The 16,784-nt window shown below is 50.5% G+C and overlaps 1 protein-coding gene across 1 annotated transcript; it reads left to right on the top strand.

Moving 5' to 3' along the window:
• Positions 1-1,848: 1,848 nt before the first annotated feature.
• Positions 1,849-16,492, top strand: VAMP2 (vesicle associated membrane protein 2). Its single transcript, XM_063301643.1, has 5 exons — positions 1,849-1,965; positions 10,036-10,156; positions 12,209-12,367; positions 13,350-13,401; positions 14,163-16,492. Coding segments are annotated over exons 1-5 (351 nt in total). The 5' UTR covers positions 1,849-1,963; the 3' UTR covers positions 14,180-16,492.
• The last annotated feature ends 292 nt before the right edge of the window (positions 16,493-16,784 follow it).

The raw sequence follows: 16,784 nt of genomic DNA, 5'->3' as shown, positions 1-16,784 counted from the left end.
ATCTCCCCCCTGCCCCCCCCCCCACGAAAGAAGGGACTCTGGGCAGTTACTTGTTGCATCTTGTTCAAGCTGGCAATGGCAGTTCCATTCTGCTTTAGCAACTTAGGAATATAGCTTTTGGCTTTTCTGCTAGGAAAAGAACCTTGCACTGGCTATTTTGTGCACAGGTAAGCTCCCCGCTTTCAGAATTTGCATCCGTTTGTTGCATTTAGGGGATGTGGCGGCGCTGCAGGTTAAACCGCTGAGCTGCTGAGCCTGCCGATCGGAAGGTCGGCGGTTCGAATCCGCGTGACGAGGTGAGCTCCTGTTGCTAGTCCCAGCTCCTGCCAACCTAGCAGTTCAAAAACATGCAAATGTGAGTCGATTAATAGGTACTGCTTCAGCGGGCAGGTAACGGCGTTCCGTGTAGTCATGCCGGCCACATGACCACAGAGGAAGCATCTACGGACAAACGTCGGCTCTTCGGCTTTGAAACAGATGAGCACCGCCCCCTAGAGTCGGACACGACTGGACTTAATGTCAAGGGAAACCTTTACCTTTACTTTGTTGCATTTGGAGTTACTTCTCCATCCGACTTTTTAAAATTACAGGGGTACTTCAGGCCCTTATAGGGCTGAGTTGCTTTTCTTTAAATTACATTGTGTGTAGTTTAAAAAAACAGCTGCCTGTCATGCTATATAGTGTCATAAGAAACATGCACTATTGCTGTCATTTTACACAGCTATGCAAATAATGTATCTTTACCCATAGCAGCTGAGAGCAATTTTTTTTTCCATCTTGGCCGCACGGTTTTTAAAATGGTTCGGTGTGGGAGCACTGGCAGCCGTTTAAAGCAACATAGCCCAACCAGGCCAAAATGCTGAGCCCCTTAACACAGGGCTCCTCAACCTTGGCAACTCTAAGCTGTGCGGACTTCAACTCCCAGAATTCCCCAGCCAGCTGCTGGCCGGGGAATTCTGGGAGTTGAAGTCCGCACAGCTTAGAGTTGCCAAGGTTGAGCCCTGCCTTAACACACTAGAACAGGCTGGCTACGCAATCCTATATTTTGATTGTCTTTCAGAGCTGATAAAGTTGGAAACTCTGTTTCTGGATTGCAGAGCAGACCTTGGATGCTTGCTTCCAAGTAACAGTGGTTTATTCAGTAAACCCAGTTTTCTGGGGGGGCAGGGTACCCAGAATCAGGAACTATCCATACCCGCTGGGGTAGCCCAACCTGCTAGGCTAAAACTGGGCCGGTTGCCTCTGTTGCGGCTGTGTGTGTTGCGCAAACACAGCCCAGGTCTTTGCTCAGGAGCCGCCCTTCCCTTTTGCAACCCGGCGCCCTCCGTGGAGCCGGACTGCGCCCCCCAAAGCTGGCTGGGAATGGGGGGGTGAAGGCCCACGGGCGCCAAGTTGGCGCTGCCTGGCTTCAACGCCCGGCTTATTGACTAAACCCCGCTGGCCGGTTCCCACCGCCGGCGAAGCCCGAGCCCGGAGAAGCTGGATCGTGCAAAGCCAGGGCAACCATCTTTGCCTCCCGTGTTCTGCGAGCCAGGCTTTTTTTTTTCCTCATGGTTAATTTTGTGAGGAGAAGGGGTCAACCTGCCCCATTCTCAGGCGGGCCAAGGGGCAATTTTTGAGGGGGGGCGGCTTGGGAGAGCTGTTTCCCTTGGGAGGCTGCGTTGTTTTGATTCGTTTTGCTGCATCTTGGGGGGGCTTCCCTGTCCTCGCCCCGCCCAGGGCGCTCCAGCGAGGCAATGGGGGCGAGAAGCAGCCCGACCAACATGGCGACCGCCGCCTCCTCCTTCTCCTCCTCTCCGCCCCCTCCCCACCCTGAAATGCCCGGATGTGACAGCTCGGCCGCCATTTTCCTGCCTCCGCCGAGCGAGCAGCCTCATTCGGGGAGCGCGAGCCTCGCCGCCGCCGCCGCCGCCGCCGCCGCCACTGACCGCCCGCCCGGCCGCCTCAGCCAGCGTCCTCCGAGATGTAAGTAGCGCTGGATGCAACGCGGGGAGCGGCGTGCAATGCTCCCCGGCGTGCAGAAAGGCAGGTGCATGCAAGAACGCAGGGCTTTCTCGCAGCGGCTTAGCCACCCACGCCTCGGATTCCGAGGTGGTGGGGGGGTCGCGTGTGTTTTTCTGCGTGGGGAAGGGCCGTTGCAAGGAGATCGATCGCGGGCAAGGCTCCCCGGCTTGCATTGGAGTTCGTGCGTGGGGACCGACTCTCCCTCCCACGCCTTGTTTTGCCTGGGGGGAGAAGGGGCGCAGGACCGCCCGCCTTCGATCGGCAGGTCTAGGGCGTTGGTGGGGAAGGGGATAGGGAAAGCAAGCAAGCAAGAAAAAGAAAGGAAGAATGAATGAACAAACAAGCAAATAAACAGACCTCCCTGCCTCTTCTGCTGCAGGTGCACCCTTCCCTTCTCCCACCCTGCAGGCTAGGGCGGTCTGGCGGAGGGAGGGGGCTTCAGATCCGGGGGGAGGCTGGGCGGCCTCCTTCCACCCCCCCAAGAAAGACACACGGGGGGGGGCTTTCCTTTAAACGCTCTCCTCCTGCCCCCCCAACTCGCGCGGCCCCTCGGCCGGCGAATAAGCAGCGGCGCCCGAATGAATGAACAAAACGGAGGGCTGCCTTACGAGGCGCCCCCCTCCGAATCTCGAAGACGGGGGAGCTGAACTAAAAACCCTCCCGATAACGTTGCATTTTTATTTATCATCGCCAGGAATAAATGAGGTCATCTTACATGCCCTTCCCTTTCGCAAATGTGGAGGGGGGGGTTAAAAGGGGGGGGGAGGAAAGGGCGATGCTGCCTTTTTTAAGCAAAACCTCTTCTTTGCACATTAACGCTTGAGATCTTTAGTTTCCCTCTGAGCTTTACAGTCTCCCTCATGGATATCGATCCATGCATTTATTTCTCCCCCCCCCCGCCGCCCCTTTTCGTATTTTTTCCGTCTTTGGCTCTGCTCCACGGAAATACCGGGAGCGGTCAATGGGCACCTGCCAAGCCCCAAGAAAGAAAGGCGTGGGGAGAATCAAAAGCAGGGGAAAAAACAGCATTTTGGAAGAGTCTTTCCCCGCCCTATTTTGCATACAGGTGGAAAGTGGGCGTGTTATAAAGGGGGGGCTGTAAAAGCTCCGTTTTCTCCCCCTGCGAATGTGAAAGGTGCCGATGCATGGAAAATTGGGGGAGAGTCTTCAATAATGTTTGTTTTTTCCTGCCTCTCAGAAATCAACAGAAGGTCTGAAATGAAAGGATTTGGGACGAGGGGGTGTTTTTTTTGGGGGGGGTGGCTTTTTAAGGCAGATGCAGCCTTCTCCCATCTACCCTTTTGAGTATTTTTAGATTTTGCAAAGGCAGGCAGGCAGATGGGTGATGCTAAAAATATCCCCCCCCCCTTTTCAGGCAGTGACACTGCTTTGATTTCTATTTAACCTTTGTGGTTGGTGCTGATTTTTTCCCCTGCGTCTTGGGTGGGGGGTATGAGGATGGCTACCCTTTTTTGTGTTCTCAGTCACCCTGGCTGGTTGGTGGGAAACTCCCACTGGGCTCCAGGAACAATGCAAAAAACAGAATTTAGAAGGGGATGAAGATGCGTTTACTGGGGGGTGGTTTGGAAGTGGAATATGGGCAGAAAAACGGATATTTTGGACCTGCATAAAATGCAGGGGGAGGCAGAGCTAATTTGGGTGGGTGCATTGAGGGGTTATTTTATGTATGAGAACAAGGGGCTGTTTTTCAAGCGATGCTGCTGGGAATGACAATCTTTCCACATCTGGAGGGCCCCGAATTGGCGAATGGCTTCCGAAGAGGATGGGGGAAATGGGAGAGCCGATGAGGAGGTGGTCGATGCAGAGAAGCCATGTTTTGCTGGCTGAATGATTGAAAAATGGCCAGGGCGTGCTTGGGTCTAGGTGGGATGCAGAATTAAGTTGGAATGCTCCTGAATTTCTTAGCAGCTGGAAAATTCTTGGAGGTGTTGATGGCGGTCGCCCATGTCTTGTGGAAAAAGGCCGCCTGCCTCATGGGGAATGAATATTGTGGCCCTGGCCCAGGAAAGGCTATTAAATTATTCTAACCCAGTAATGAAAATTTGGAAAAGAATCAGCCACGCACATTGGCAATTTGGCCATGTTGGCATACACCAAAAAGCCAAAAACAAAACCCATGTGCCTGTTAATGCTTATTTATTTTGTGCCTAAATCACTACCGTTTCACTGCTTTTGTGGCAAACTTGGACCGTTTTGCTAAGAAAGGGGGGTAATGGAATGGCTGCATAAACACAAAATGCCCCGAGCAGGTGCTGAATCACCGCATCAGAACATTTTGGGGATGTACACATTCTCATTCCTGGCAATCTTCCTGCAGTTCCCCCTTTTTGCCACTTTCCTCATAACTCTTTAGAGTTAAAGAAAGGAAGCACCACTGAATAATGCCGTTATTTCCTTTTCTCAGAGGAAGCATTCCATTGCTTTCCATAATAATCTCTTCCTCCCCTTAGTGTTTTTCCAATCCTTGGGCCCTTTTTCTGCCCCTCTAGGGCTTCACCACCTGCTGCTGTGATCAGAATTTTCACCCTTAAAGAAGGCAGGCAGGCAGGCAGGCATAGATGCCGCCTTTCCATCCTCGAATGGCAGGGCTCTGGTTTGAGAGAGACTTTTAAATAACAAAAACAGCAGAACCCTTGCTTGGGGGTGCTGCGTTAGCCGGAGGAGGACGGAAGCTGGGATCCAACAGGCTGGAAGAAAGGGAGATTGGAAGGGGTTTTCAATTCAAACTGCAGAAATCTACCAAACCATCTTTTTCACCCCTCCTTGTTCCTTCCTTTCTGGAAAAGATAACAAACGAGCTGGGGGAAGTGATGTGATTTGTCCTTTGCCGGCTACGGGGAGGGTGGCATTCCAATTCGGCGGCTTCCTTGCGTGGCACAGCCGTGGGCGGATCTGCCTTAAGCGGTGTGGAATCTGGGCAGGCAGCTGGATCTACAGAAAGAAAAGAGGGGCGGGGGGGGGGGCAGGCTGATAGTGATGGCCGGCGAACAAAGCCTCTTGTTCTCAGCAGATAGCTAAGCGAGTTGATCCCAGCCTGGTTCCTCTTCTTTCCTTTTCTCAATTGTTTGCTGCCTTTCTCAACAAAGAGTTGCATTCTTCGTGGGCCTTTCTGAAGCCTGTGTCATACTCACGAGGCCCCTGACCCTAACCCTAAGTTTGAAAAGCTTAAGTTCGGCTTAAGCTTGTTGAAGTCCACACATCTTCAAGCTGCCGAGGTCGAGAAACACTGCCCCAGAAGAATTAATTGTTTCTAAGCCTGGCTTGCTCACCTGGAGGACTCAGGCACTCATCCTAGGAGAGCTCTGGCTTCCTCCCTCTTCCTGTTCTATTTCCCTCCCCGCCCCCCGCCCCTTTTTTTTCTTCTTCTTGTTTCCACATCTTTTTGGGGTTGGGTGACTGGAAATTTCCTTTTTCCTGTACGCCCATCAAAGTTGGCTGAAGCCATGCTTGTTCTACTTGGCCGTAGGAAACGGGTAAATATAGTATGTTCAGCCATCACATCCCCAATTAAATTAGGAGTGGCTGTAAACAGTGGAGAGCCACAAGTGGTGAACACCTGCCTGGGGCTCTTGACTGTGAATGGGAGGTTTCTGGCTTGCTTGGAAACTTAAATCTTAAATGCAATTCCCTATCCATATGAAAATATAGAAGGGTTTGATAGCGATTCTCAAAACTCCCTCTACTTCTGGGAGGTTTATGCCACGGATTGTGAGGACCCCCAGTTCAGAGAATGGAAGGATGGTGCTTCATGCATGTGGAACTAAACCCTCGTCCTCTGGTTTGATGGTGAGGACTAGTAACTTGAAGTGTGCGGTTTTGGGAAGAGAGGAAAGCTTGGGAGCAAAGGTTCAGCTCACGGCTGCAACCAGCCTGAAATGGTGGGCTGGAGGGTCTCTGCATTTCTCTGGGCTGGCTGGCAAGCATCGCTTTCTCCCGTGAAGTGTTCAGTCGGAGTGTTGGGATCCGTGGGGTGATGGCGCGTCTCAGGGTAAAAGCTGGCAGTGATCTCACAGTGGTGACCTCGTGCGCCAACCAGCTCGGAGCATCCTTAGTCATCCTCGAATAGAATAATTGAAATCCACAGCGCTCACGTAAGTCATGCCTGAGTCATCCTGTTAATTTCATCAGGTTTACTGCAAGCTCAACCAAATGTGGGTCCGGCTTTGTCTGGGCGAGGGAGAATGCAAATAGCTTCCCTTTGGGATAGACAGATCCATGCTGTTTCTTCCTTTTCTGTAGGTGCGTCCAGACAAATCCGGATTAGATCTGAAATCGTTCTGTTTGGACAAAATTTATTCCCGTTTCTTTTTTAGGTTTGGAAAGAATTGGGTATTTCTAGAGCTCACCCCCCCCCCCCCCTTTTGAGTGCTTTCAGAAATACGAGTTTTTTTCTGAACTGGAGGCAGTTTTTGCCCTGCTAAGTTTTTATGGGCAACCTGCTTTCTTTTCTTTGAGAAATGGCCATGAGGATTTCTAGTTCTTACTTCCTTTTCTTTGCGTGTCCTGCCTTACTATTGGGGCCGAAGTTAGAAATGCAAACCGGAAGACTAGCCTCCTGGAAGCCAATTCTGAGTTCTTTGCCAAAATTTGTCTCCTTAATGCCTGCCAGTTTTTGCCTTTCCTAAAATAATACGTCTAAGCGGGACTTTGGACTTATGGAATTCCTTTTTAGTGCTAAAAGTAAAAGAACGTTGCTGTCTTTTTTGAAATGGGAGCAAAACAGATTGGTCTGAATGTAATGTGCTGTATATTGTCTGTTTTAGTGTTTTTCAGCCTTGGCAACTTTAAGACGACGGGTGGACGTGTGAACTCCCCTGCTGGCTGGGGAATTCTGGGGGTTGAAGTCCACGCGTCTTAAAGTTGCCAAGGTTGAGAAACTTTCCCCCTGCTTTGCATAGGAACTTCTCAGCTCCATCTCCCCTCCACAAATTCAGAAGTTCACAAAAGCCTCTGCCTTTTAATACATCTTGAAATTTGGTAAAAGTACTACCAGACTCCTGAGTTTTCCCAGTTTCAGGAATTCAGAAAGCTAATAGGCTCCCCCCCATCCCCTTAGAAATTTCTACCTGGGCTGAAGCCACAAGCTGGATTTCATACACTTGAACATTTCTGCATGGAAAAAGTTAATTCCCTGCAGGTAGGGAATTACCAAGTCGGACAAAAGGATTTTAGCATGACTTTCTCCCTCAATTAGTAGAATCCCATGTTTACAGCATTCTGTGGAAAGGTGAACGGAAAAAAGAGCTGACTTTTTTGGGTCCCTGCGATTCCTTGAAACTCTTTGCACTTCTATTTTTCAAGCCCTTTTGGCCCTCTTAAAGCAAAGGCCCTGATACCTCTTGCAGGAACACATCACAGCCAGCAAATGGGAGATTTTGGGGAGCATGGCCTTCACGGGGCGGGTGAGCAGTGCCAGTCCTGGAGATGCGACCATCCATCTTCAGTTGATTGATGTTGCATGTAAGTGTGCAAAGGAATTGATTTCTGACTGAAAGGTGGTTCCTGGGGTTTTGAAATTCCCTTGTCCCGACTCTCCTGTGCATCTTGTGATCTAACGGATATTTCCAAAGGCTGCTTTTGGTAATTTGGGGACTACCACTACTACTAACATCTTTGGTTTGTTAATCCCTTTCCAGGGATTAAATCTAAAATCCTTCTTCTTAACACCATCCCTCTAATTACACACTCCTCCTTATACCCCCCTCCTATCTGAACAGCCCAGCGCCCTTTTACACAGCTGAAACTCTCAGAGGGGAGCTGTTGTTAAGTATTTTAAGAAACCCCTCTCCAAAATGGAGAAGAAATTCCAAGTTGCTTCTTTAAAATCACTACCATAAAAGGCTTGTTTGTTTGTTTGTTTGTTTATATTTCAAATTTCTGTCCCCGCCCATCTCCCCCAAAGGGGGACTCTTTGAGGCGGGGGGAGCTAGCGTTCTTATTGATGCAGAAAACCTGTTTTATTGTAAATTCACCGTGTGGCTAATAACATGTCTGTTGTATGTAAATAAAATTGGCTAATGAGAAAGGTATGTACGTAAGAATGACCAGCAGTGGGAACTAGACATTTCTTGGCCCCAAAGAACTTTATTCCATCTGCATTCTTCCCATTTTCCATGGTGGAATTCAAGATGCTGCATTTTCCTCTCTTGACCGCAGCTTGCCCAGAATATGGTCCAAGCATTTTATCTCTTGGGAACAGAGATAAGCAACAGGTTGCTGCACAGACTGTTTGGTGCATGGAATAGCCAGTTTTGGGTGCTCAAACATGCCTATTTTGGGACGAGGCAGAGGTATTCTGGGATCATAGAACTGTGCAGTTGGAAGGGATCAACCCACTGCAAGGCGCAGGCAAACTAATTAAGCCATCCTCAAGGGGTGGCTTTCCAGCCTCTTCTTAAAAACCTCCAGAAATGGGGAACCTCTCTAGGCCATTCTACTGTTGCTCAGATCTTCCCATCAGGAAGTCTTCCTTATATTTAGATGCAATGGTACGAAAAAAGCTAAGGGAAAGGAAGGGGCTGGGACATTTATTTATTTATTTATTTATATGATTTATAGAGCTGCCCATCTCACAGCAGTGACTCTGAGCACAGTACGGTACAAAGGTTAAAAACATGAGAGTATAAAGCCAGGACAGTCCAGTTAAATAATAACCCCAGTCAAAAACCCATCACCAACAGAGCTTGCCTAACTGCCTGGCCCAATCCCTGGGGGAACAGCCTGGTCTTCAGAGCCTTACCAGAGGCTAACAGGGTTGGGACCATCTGGATTTCTGGAGGGAGGCTGTTCCACAGGGCAGGCACAGCCACAGAGAAGGACCAGGTCGGAGGTCCAGCAAGATGGCATTGTGGGATGTAGGGACAGGCCAGCTTTTTGGGTGTGCTATGCTTGTTTTCAGGCAAGGTGGCTAAGGGAAAAGAAAGTGGTGGAAAGATTTGCAGGAAGGTGATATGTAGGCACACAAGGTGCATCATCCTCAATCTACAGGTAGTCCTCACTTAACCATTCTTTTAGTGATGGTTTGGACTTATGACGGTGCTTAAAAAACCGACTTACGACCAGTTCTCACACTTACGACCATCACAACAGTCACGCGATTACGATTTGGGCACCTGGCAACTGATTTGCATTTATGACAGTCGCGTGGTCACGTGGTTGCCATTTTTGACCTTCCCAGCCAGCTTCTGGCAAGCAAAACCAATGGGGGACCCCGTGATTTGCTTAACGTGTTTGTTAGGCAGTGATTTCCAGTTGGTGTCCTTTCTCTGCAGGCTGGAAGTTATGGGACAGCAGAGCTGGCCAAGTATTTTAAACTAATTGTAGAACAGTTGCTCCCCTCGTCTTCCAGAATTCTGGGAGTTGAAGTCCACCCGTCTTAAAGTTGCCAAGGTTGAAAAACGCTGCTCTGACTGCAGCAGCCTTCTGGGCTCCATAATTACCCAACTTTTTCATCCAGAGGGGATGAACATGCTGGAGGCTTCTGTTTCAGCCTCCCAAGAACCCTGTGAGACTCTTAGGATGGCCAGGAGAAGAGAGTGCCCCAAGCTATGGGTCTGATCAGGGATTTGAACTAACTCTGCCGGATCCCATTCACAAGACGGGGTCGAAGAAAGACTTTCTACTGCTTCCCAACCTTGGCAACGTCTAGATGGGTGGACTTCACCTCCCAGAATTCTCAGCAGTGGCCAGCTGGCTGGGGGATTCTGGGAACTTTCCCCTGGGAAAAACAAGGCTCGGACAGGTATCATCTGCCTGTGAGTTTTCTCTGAGATTGGATTAGCCTACAAATGGTTGTGGTGGATGGGCCCCAATTCGGCCTTTCAGACCTCACCGGCAGGCTAGGTTCCCAGTGCCGAGAAACCAGTGTGGGTTTGTCAGGCTCAGGTGGGTTTCCTAGCCCTGTGCCCAGTTTCCCTTCAGCAAGGGGGGGGGGTCTTGCATGACGATAAGCCCTTCTTGTTTTTAAGCTGTGTGGTGCAGGGGAGAATGACCCTCCTCCTCTCTTTTCAGGTCGGCTCCTGCTTCTGCGCCACCCGCTGCTGCCGGGGGAGAAGCGGGGGGTCCTCCCGCCCCACAACCCAACCTCTCCAGCAACAGGAGGCTCCAGCAAACGCAGGCTCAAGTCGATGAGGTGAGAAATAGGGCTGTGTTGCTGGGTGGGGAATTCTGGGAGTTGAAATCCCGACATCTTAAAGTTGCTGAGGTTGAGAGAGACTGTTCCAGAGGTAGAGAGCGTTGTGTGTGTGTGTGGGGGGCATCTGCCCCTGCTCTTTGGGAGGGGTGCAGAGCTGGAAGGCAGCAAGGTGCATCTTCCTATGAAGATCCTCAAATGGGTATTTGGCATTTATTCCGTTCCTTTGAAAGATCAGGGCAATCTCCTCCCTCCCCCTTTATTTTGGAGGTTGGATTTGCCTTAATTTTTTTTCCCCCCGTTTCACTCTTGGGTTTTTGGATTGGCTCATGGCAGTGTTAGTGTGCAATGTGGCTCATTTGCATCACACCCTTTTTTGTGCTGTGTCCTGTGTGAGGTTGTTCACCAATGAATTAAAAAAAAAACGAATCTGTGTGCCAAGGAGTTTAGAGTCAAAAGGTAGATGGGTGGGGGGAGATGAAAGGGGTGATGCAGAAGCTGAGGAATGTGTTTGCAGAGTGCCCTCAACCCCCCTCCTACTTATGGGTTTCCAAAAACACTTGGGAAATTCTCCTGGAGTAGCCAGGTCTTTGGTCTAACCCAACTTCAGGACTGCTTTCACATAACTTTGCCTGTTCTGGAGTAGCTCTCCAGCATCCTAGGTAGATGCTTGGCCATCACCAGCCGAGTAATTTGGTGGTTTAAGTTTGAGACCTTTTATACGGGTGGCCTGTGCTGCAGGTCTTCTTTTTTCTCACGTGTAACGTTGTTGGTGACTTAGGTAGGAGGACTGGATCCTCTGCAGGCCTGATTGCAGCTTCGCTGACTGAGCTGGGTTTGCACTGGGTTAGGGTGATCTCTGGCTGGCTCTTCCCAGGAATTTGAAATTTTATTATTATTTTTCCTCCCAAATGGTGGTAGAGAAAAGGTAAGCATTCTAAACCCTGGGTTTTGTCTGGGGGTGTCCCCTCCATTGAAATCCCATAAGCTCTTGGTTGCCACACCCTACAGAAATAGGAGGGAACCTCTGAACTGTGCCCACAATTAATTTTCTGCAATGTCTCCTCCTTTTTTTATTGATTGGTCTGTGCTATTGCCATCTATCTTTCCAACAGGCTGTAGGAAAGCAGAGGAATTAATGATAAATGTGTATATATTCCAGAAGATGAGAGTAGAATATTGCAGGTCCCTGCCCAGAAGCAATTTCAGTTTACATAAGGAGGCTGCAGCATCTTCCAGGATGAGGCCCTCTCCCGTCCCTCAGTGGTCCCGGGGGGCTGGGGAGGTCATGCTTCCAAGGGTATAAAATGCAATCAAGACCAAAATAGAATCTGATTTAATTTCAGCTATAGGCAAAAGGCCTCAGAATTAAACAGCATTAATATAATAACTCTCCCATCCGGTAGGTAACGTTTTTCTTGTTTTTGTCTCATTAAAATACTACAATTTACTAGCATGGTTAAGTTTGACGGTCCCTGGGAGCCACCACCAAATAAGTTGAATGAATGAATGAATGAATGAATGAATGAATGAAGCCAGCCAGCCAGCCAGCCAGCCAGCCAGCCAGCCAGCCAGCCAGCCCTGGGCTTCAAACTGTCGTCCAATGAAGGAAGGAGAAATGAAGGCCATCCGTGTCAGCTGGATTCCCTCTCCGTTTGTTGACCTTGGAATGAAAGTTCATTCCTCTGTTTTCAATGAACTCTTGGTTGGAAAACAACATTGAGTTCAATCCCCTGAGACAGGGGTGGGTTTAGGGGGAGCAGATGGGCGCTGGGGATCTCTGTGAGGGCTACAGGTCACCCACCCCTGCTTCAGGCCTGCCTTTCCTCTTTAGTGAGTTGAACCCTTTGGACTTGCCTAAATTCCTCGCTTAGCAGGGAGGAGGTGAGGTTAGCTGAGGTTGGCTTCTCCCAAGACTGAGTCCTTCTCCGAATCCTTGGATTTGGTGGAGGTGGCCACGGTGAGTCAACCTTCTGGACCTCGCTGGTGGTTCTGAATGTCCTCCCCTAAATCTCACCCTCTCCCTGGCTTCTCTTTCCCTCCATGCCCCAGGTAGTGGATATCATGCGAGTGAACGTGGACAAGGTCCTGGAGAGGGATCAGAAGCTTTCAGAGCTGGACGATCGTGCGGATGCCCTTCAAGCCGGAGCATCCCAGTTTGAAACCAGTGCCGCCAAGCTTAAGCGCAAATACTGGTGGAAGAACCTAAAGGTAAGATGGAGGGGAGGACTGTCCCCCTGCCCATCCCACTGGGAAACCCCTTTGCCTCCTTCCCTTTGTCCAAATGGTCAGCCTGGACTTGACTGAGACACCCTCTGGGGCTTTCCCTTGGAAGCGTGATCAACATTATAAGGAGAAGGCCTCTGAGCCTGGACAGGTTCCATCTTGGGGAGGTGGGGGTTATGTTTTTGGATCACTCCTATACGGAAGCGTGTCACAGTTGTTGATCAGATAGAAAATTCCCCTGGAAAAAAACTTCTCAAGGCAGCAGAAAAGGCATAGGAGCAAAAATGAAGAAGGCTTGGGTGAAGAGATCCCGGGAACCAGTTGTCTCAAAAGTGGGGAGAGGCCGTGGGGAGGGCACTCTGGCTCTTGGGAGGAATGCTGGACCTCCCTCCATGACCTTGGCGATCAACTAGATCTGTTTGCAGGTCTGTTGTTGCCAAGGCGGTCCATCAGGCACACTGGTGCTAAGCTGCATGGCGTCAGATTTGGGAGAAGTTACCAGAGGGTTAAGCTGATGAGGGCCCCACTTCCAAGCAGGCCCAGCCACAGGGTCCTGCTAGCCCTCTGGACGTATGCAGCTTCGGCATTCCTGCTCCTAGAGGCTGGGCTAACAAGGACTGGGAGCCCAGAGCCACTGGAGCAGTGTTGCTCAACCTTGGCAGCTTGAAGATGCGTGGACTTCAACTCCCAGAATTCCCCAGCCAGCTTGGTTGGCGGGGGAATTCTGGGAGTTGAAGTCCACGCATCTTCAAGCTGCCAAGGTTGAGAAACACTGCACTGGAGGACGCAGGCTTCCAAGACCATTCTTTGAAAAAGCTTTCTTTGCCTGTGATGTTCCTGGCATCGGGCTGGGGAATTCTGGGAGTTGAAGTCCACACATCTTAAAGTGGCCAAGTTTGAGAAACACCGATCTAGACCTTATTCAGTGCTTGCTTTCAATGTCCTCTTTCCTCCTTTCCCATTGCAGATGATGATAATTCTGGGGGTGATATGCGCCATTATCTTGATCATTATCATTGGTGAGTTGCACCTCAAACAGCGGGGTGGGCTGGGGGGGAAGCGCTGAAGAGGGACGGGGACGCGCCTGAGCTGCTTTCGGTTGGGTCCCCTCTGGAGTCCTGCTGGGAGTCAGTTGATGCTGCTGTTGCACAGCCCCTTCGTGTCGCTCCCCCTTTCTGTTTTCCAATTCTTAAGGTAGCAAGAGGTTGCCTGCTGCAGGGATTGCAACAAGAATTCGCCTTTTAAAATCCGGGCTTCTGAAACCATGCTTGATATGTTGCAGGGGAAAGGGGGACTGGATTTACTTGGGGATCAGGGGCCCTCCTCGTTGCTTCTGGACAGCACCTGCCTAGGGACGGGCTATGGGGAGCATGGAGATGGTCAAGAGTCAGAGGAGAAATAGCTTGGCTGGTTTTAAAAAAAAGAGAGATTGCAACCATCCTGACAATTTTCTGAGCAATCTTTGGGGTGAAGTTTTTCTCAACCTCAGCCACTTGAAGACATGTGGACTTCAACTCCCAGAATTCCCCAGCCAGCCCTGCTGGCTGGGGAATTCTGGGAGATGAAGTCCAGGCATCTTAAAGTTGCCATGGTTGAGAAACACTGCCCTAATCTGTAACGTGGCTTGGTGTAGCAAGTTTCATGAGGCCAGTTGTGGTTTCGGAAACAAACTATAGCTGAGCCCGGTCCCATGTGGCACGGCACAGCCAGCTGCCAAATGGGCTGTTGAATCGCTGGGATGATTAATTAGCCTTTTCCTTTCTTGTCTCCTCCTCTGCAGTTTACTTCAGCACTTAGTGGAACTCACCGAGTCATTTCCCATCCAGGAGCAGCGGCCGGGAGAGGCGCGAGGGGCGAAGTCTTCCAGGCCCGGCTTCCCCTCCATACACCCCCCTTCCCAGCCCACCCCCCCTCCCCGGTGTGTGTGAGTGCGTGTTGCGTGTGGATGTCTTGTAAATAGCCTGATTTGTTATTTATACATATACATATATACATATATATATATATATATACACATAAAATATATATATATTATATTATATTTTGTCTGTTTGTAGATTTCTATGTAGACTTTCTATGTGTCACAGAATCTCCTCCGGTCAGCCTCGAACTCGCCCGGTCCCCGTGGTTTTTCAGCGTCTTGATTTTTAACTAGAACCTTTAAGGACCAAGAATGCCTCCCGATTCTCACGTTCATTTCCCCTCTCCCCAGTTAGGTGGGCTCCTGACCCCTTTTCTTCTGCTATTCCCCGTTGCAACAGTGAGCGGTGCCCTTTCTTGGACTGTATTTTTCCCCTTGTCCTCTCTCTTCTTTCCCCACATCTCTGGAATCTGAGGATGCCCAGTCAGGAGCCGGCTAGATGGGGCATGGACTCTCGGCGGTCCCGGGCAAGTTCTCACCGTCCACAATCGCCACCAATTTGGTCTGCTCGGCCGTGTTGTTCATCCTCAGTTTCAGATTTGACCCTTTCTTCCTGGGCCTCAACCTTTGAGATCTTCTGTAACTTCCATCCATCCATCCATCCATCCAATTTGTACCCCTGCCCGTCTCACCTAAGCATCTCTGGGCAGTTCACAACATTCCTGGCGTTGGCGCCGTGTCTTGAAAGTAACCCGTGCCACGTCTTCTAATGCCTCCAATCTGAGGGACGGCACTGTCTGGAAATCCTGCAGCGGTCCCCCCCCTTCTTCGCCGCCACCTCTGAACAAGGCGTGGCGGCTGGTTTTACTGCCATTAATATTCGGTGTAGAAGCCACTTCTTTTTTTTAACAACAGCAACAAAGCAGAGCTCTGATTCTTACATTCCAGACCTCTTCTCTGAAGGAGACGAGGTTGTAGAAGGACGCTGCCCTCTGGGACCTCTTCTTGCAATCACTGCCTACTTGTAAGGACTTGCCTGCCTGCCTGCCTGCGTGTGTGCGTGTGAATGCATTCAGGGGCAACGAAGGAGGGGGCTCAAGGTTATTTCCTTGGAGAAGGGACAAAGCGATTTTGCTGAACTCGCTGTCAACCTTCAGCAGGTTGGTTGTGGAGAACTGGAGGGGAGGCATAATTGTGGCCTAATTCCGGGGCTAGGATAGACCCTTCCTGACCAAGCCTGAGAACTAAATTAAGGAGGCCCGCTGTGTCCTGATCTTGTAGTGGGATTATACGTTGTTTCTGTCCGCTCTTTCTGTTTCTGAATGGGCTGGCTGACCAAGGGGTGAGGTGGTTTGAACGGGGAAGCAGGAAATAGAGAAAGCTGAATGCGGATGGCTGTAAAAGGAACCCCCTCCTCTTTGTCTCCCCTCCCCGTTGGCACTGTCCAATCTTAGCCACTTTAAGCTTTGCAAACGTCGTAGTTGTGATATTGTGACGAGTGACGCCTTCTAAATCCCTGTTCAGCACAAACTGCCATCTTTCTTGGCCTGTTTATAATGTTGGCAATGTGTGAGGTTTTTTTAAACATACTTTTTGGTACACCCCCCCCTCCCTTCCTCCCAAGGAGGAGGAAACAACTGCATCCTGCCTATACCCGATTGCTCCCCGGGGCCGAGGAATTCCAAGGGGAAGGACAAAGGGCGACTTCCGGAAGGATTTGGGCAAGGCACGCACGGGGTCCTCGGGAGAGAACGCTTGGCCGAGATGCCATGCTGGGAAAAATGGATTGGGGGGGGTGAGCTGAGCTGACCTGGCTGGAAAGGGCAGGAGTGGGGAAGAAGGGAGAAGTTTGCGGGGGGTCCCGGAGCTCCCAATTTGGAGGGCTGAGGGAACAAGGAGGTCTTGGGAGGGCCCAGCAAAGACAACAAAGCCCGCCTGTGGCTTATTCTGGGATTGTGATCTGCTGGGGAAGCGGCTCCGGGTGAGGGGTTGACGATGGGGTGGGGAGGACCTTAAGGCCGCGCCTTGGGAAATGGACCGCAGCGTAGAGGAGGTCCTTGGCGCATCGTCTTCCATACATTGCGTAGGAGGAGAGCCGTCTCAAATCCACGGCAGCCAAAAACTGGGAGGAGTCGGGAGCCTTTTTTCAAACCAGTGTTGTTAAAAGGCGGAAGCTTTTGGGATCTGCAGCTCGCTCCATCCGATGTGTGGAGTGGCTAAACTGGGCATGGGGCGGGGGGAGGAAGGGAGGGCAGGTGGGTTAAGCGGATGCAGGTTACCTGTGAGACAGATGGCCAGACACACCTTAGCGGTCAGCAGTTGTCCTAGGTTAAAGACCCGTTGTGTGGGGGACCGTCCGTGATGGGCTGAAACCTTTGGAGCACACGCTCCATTGTGCGGAAGAAGGAAGTTGAGTCGCCTTTTAATAAAACGGTTTAATCTGAAAAGGGGCTCCTGGAATCCTCCTTGTAGATGGGGTAGAGCAGCGTTTCTCAAACTTGGCCACTTTAAGGCGGGTGGACTTCAACTCCCAGAATTCCC

This window comes from Candoia aspera, chromosome 4, assembly GCF_035149785.1.
Source record: "Candoia aspera isolate rCanAsp1 chromosome 4, rCanAsp1.hap2, whole genome shotgun sequence".
NCBI lineage: Eukaryota > Metazoa > Chordata > Lepidosauria > Squamata > Boidae > Candoia > Candoia aspera.
Note: the sequence above shows the minus strand (reverse complement) of the source record. Positions and strands in the feature narration are given on the sequence as shown.

Coding starts and splice junctions, on each gene's coding strand:
- VAMP2 (XM_063301643.1), top strand. Junction 10,157..12,208: donor CGCAGGCTCAAGTCGATGAG/GTGAGAAATAGG, acceptor TCCATGCCCCAG/GTAGTGGATATCATGCGAGT. Junction 12,368..13,349: donor ACTGGTGGAAGAACCTAAAG/GTAAGATGGAGG, acceptor TTCCCATTGCAG/ATGATGATAATTCTGGGGGT.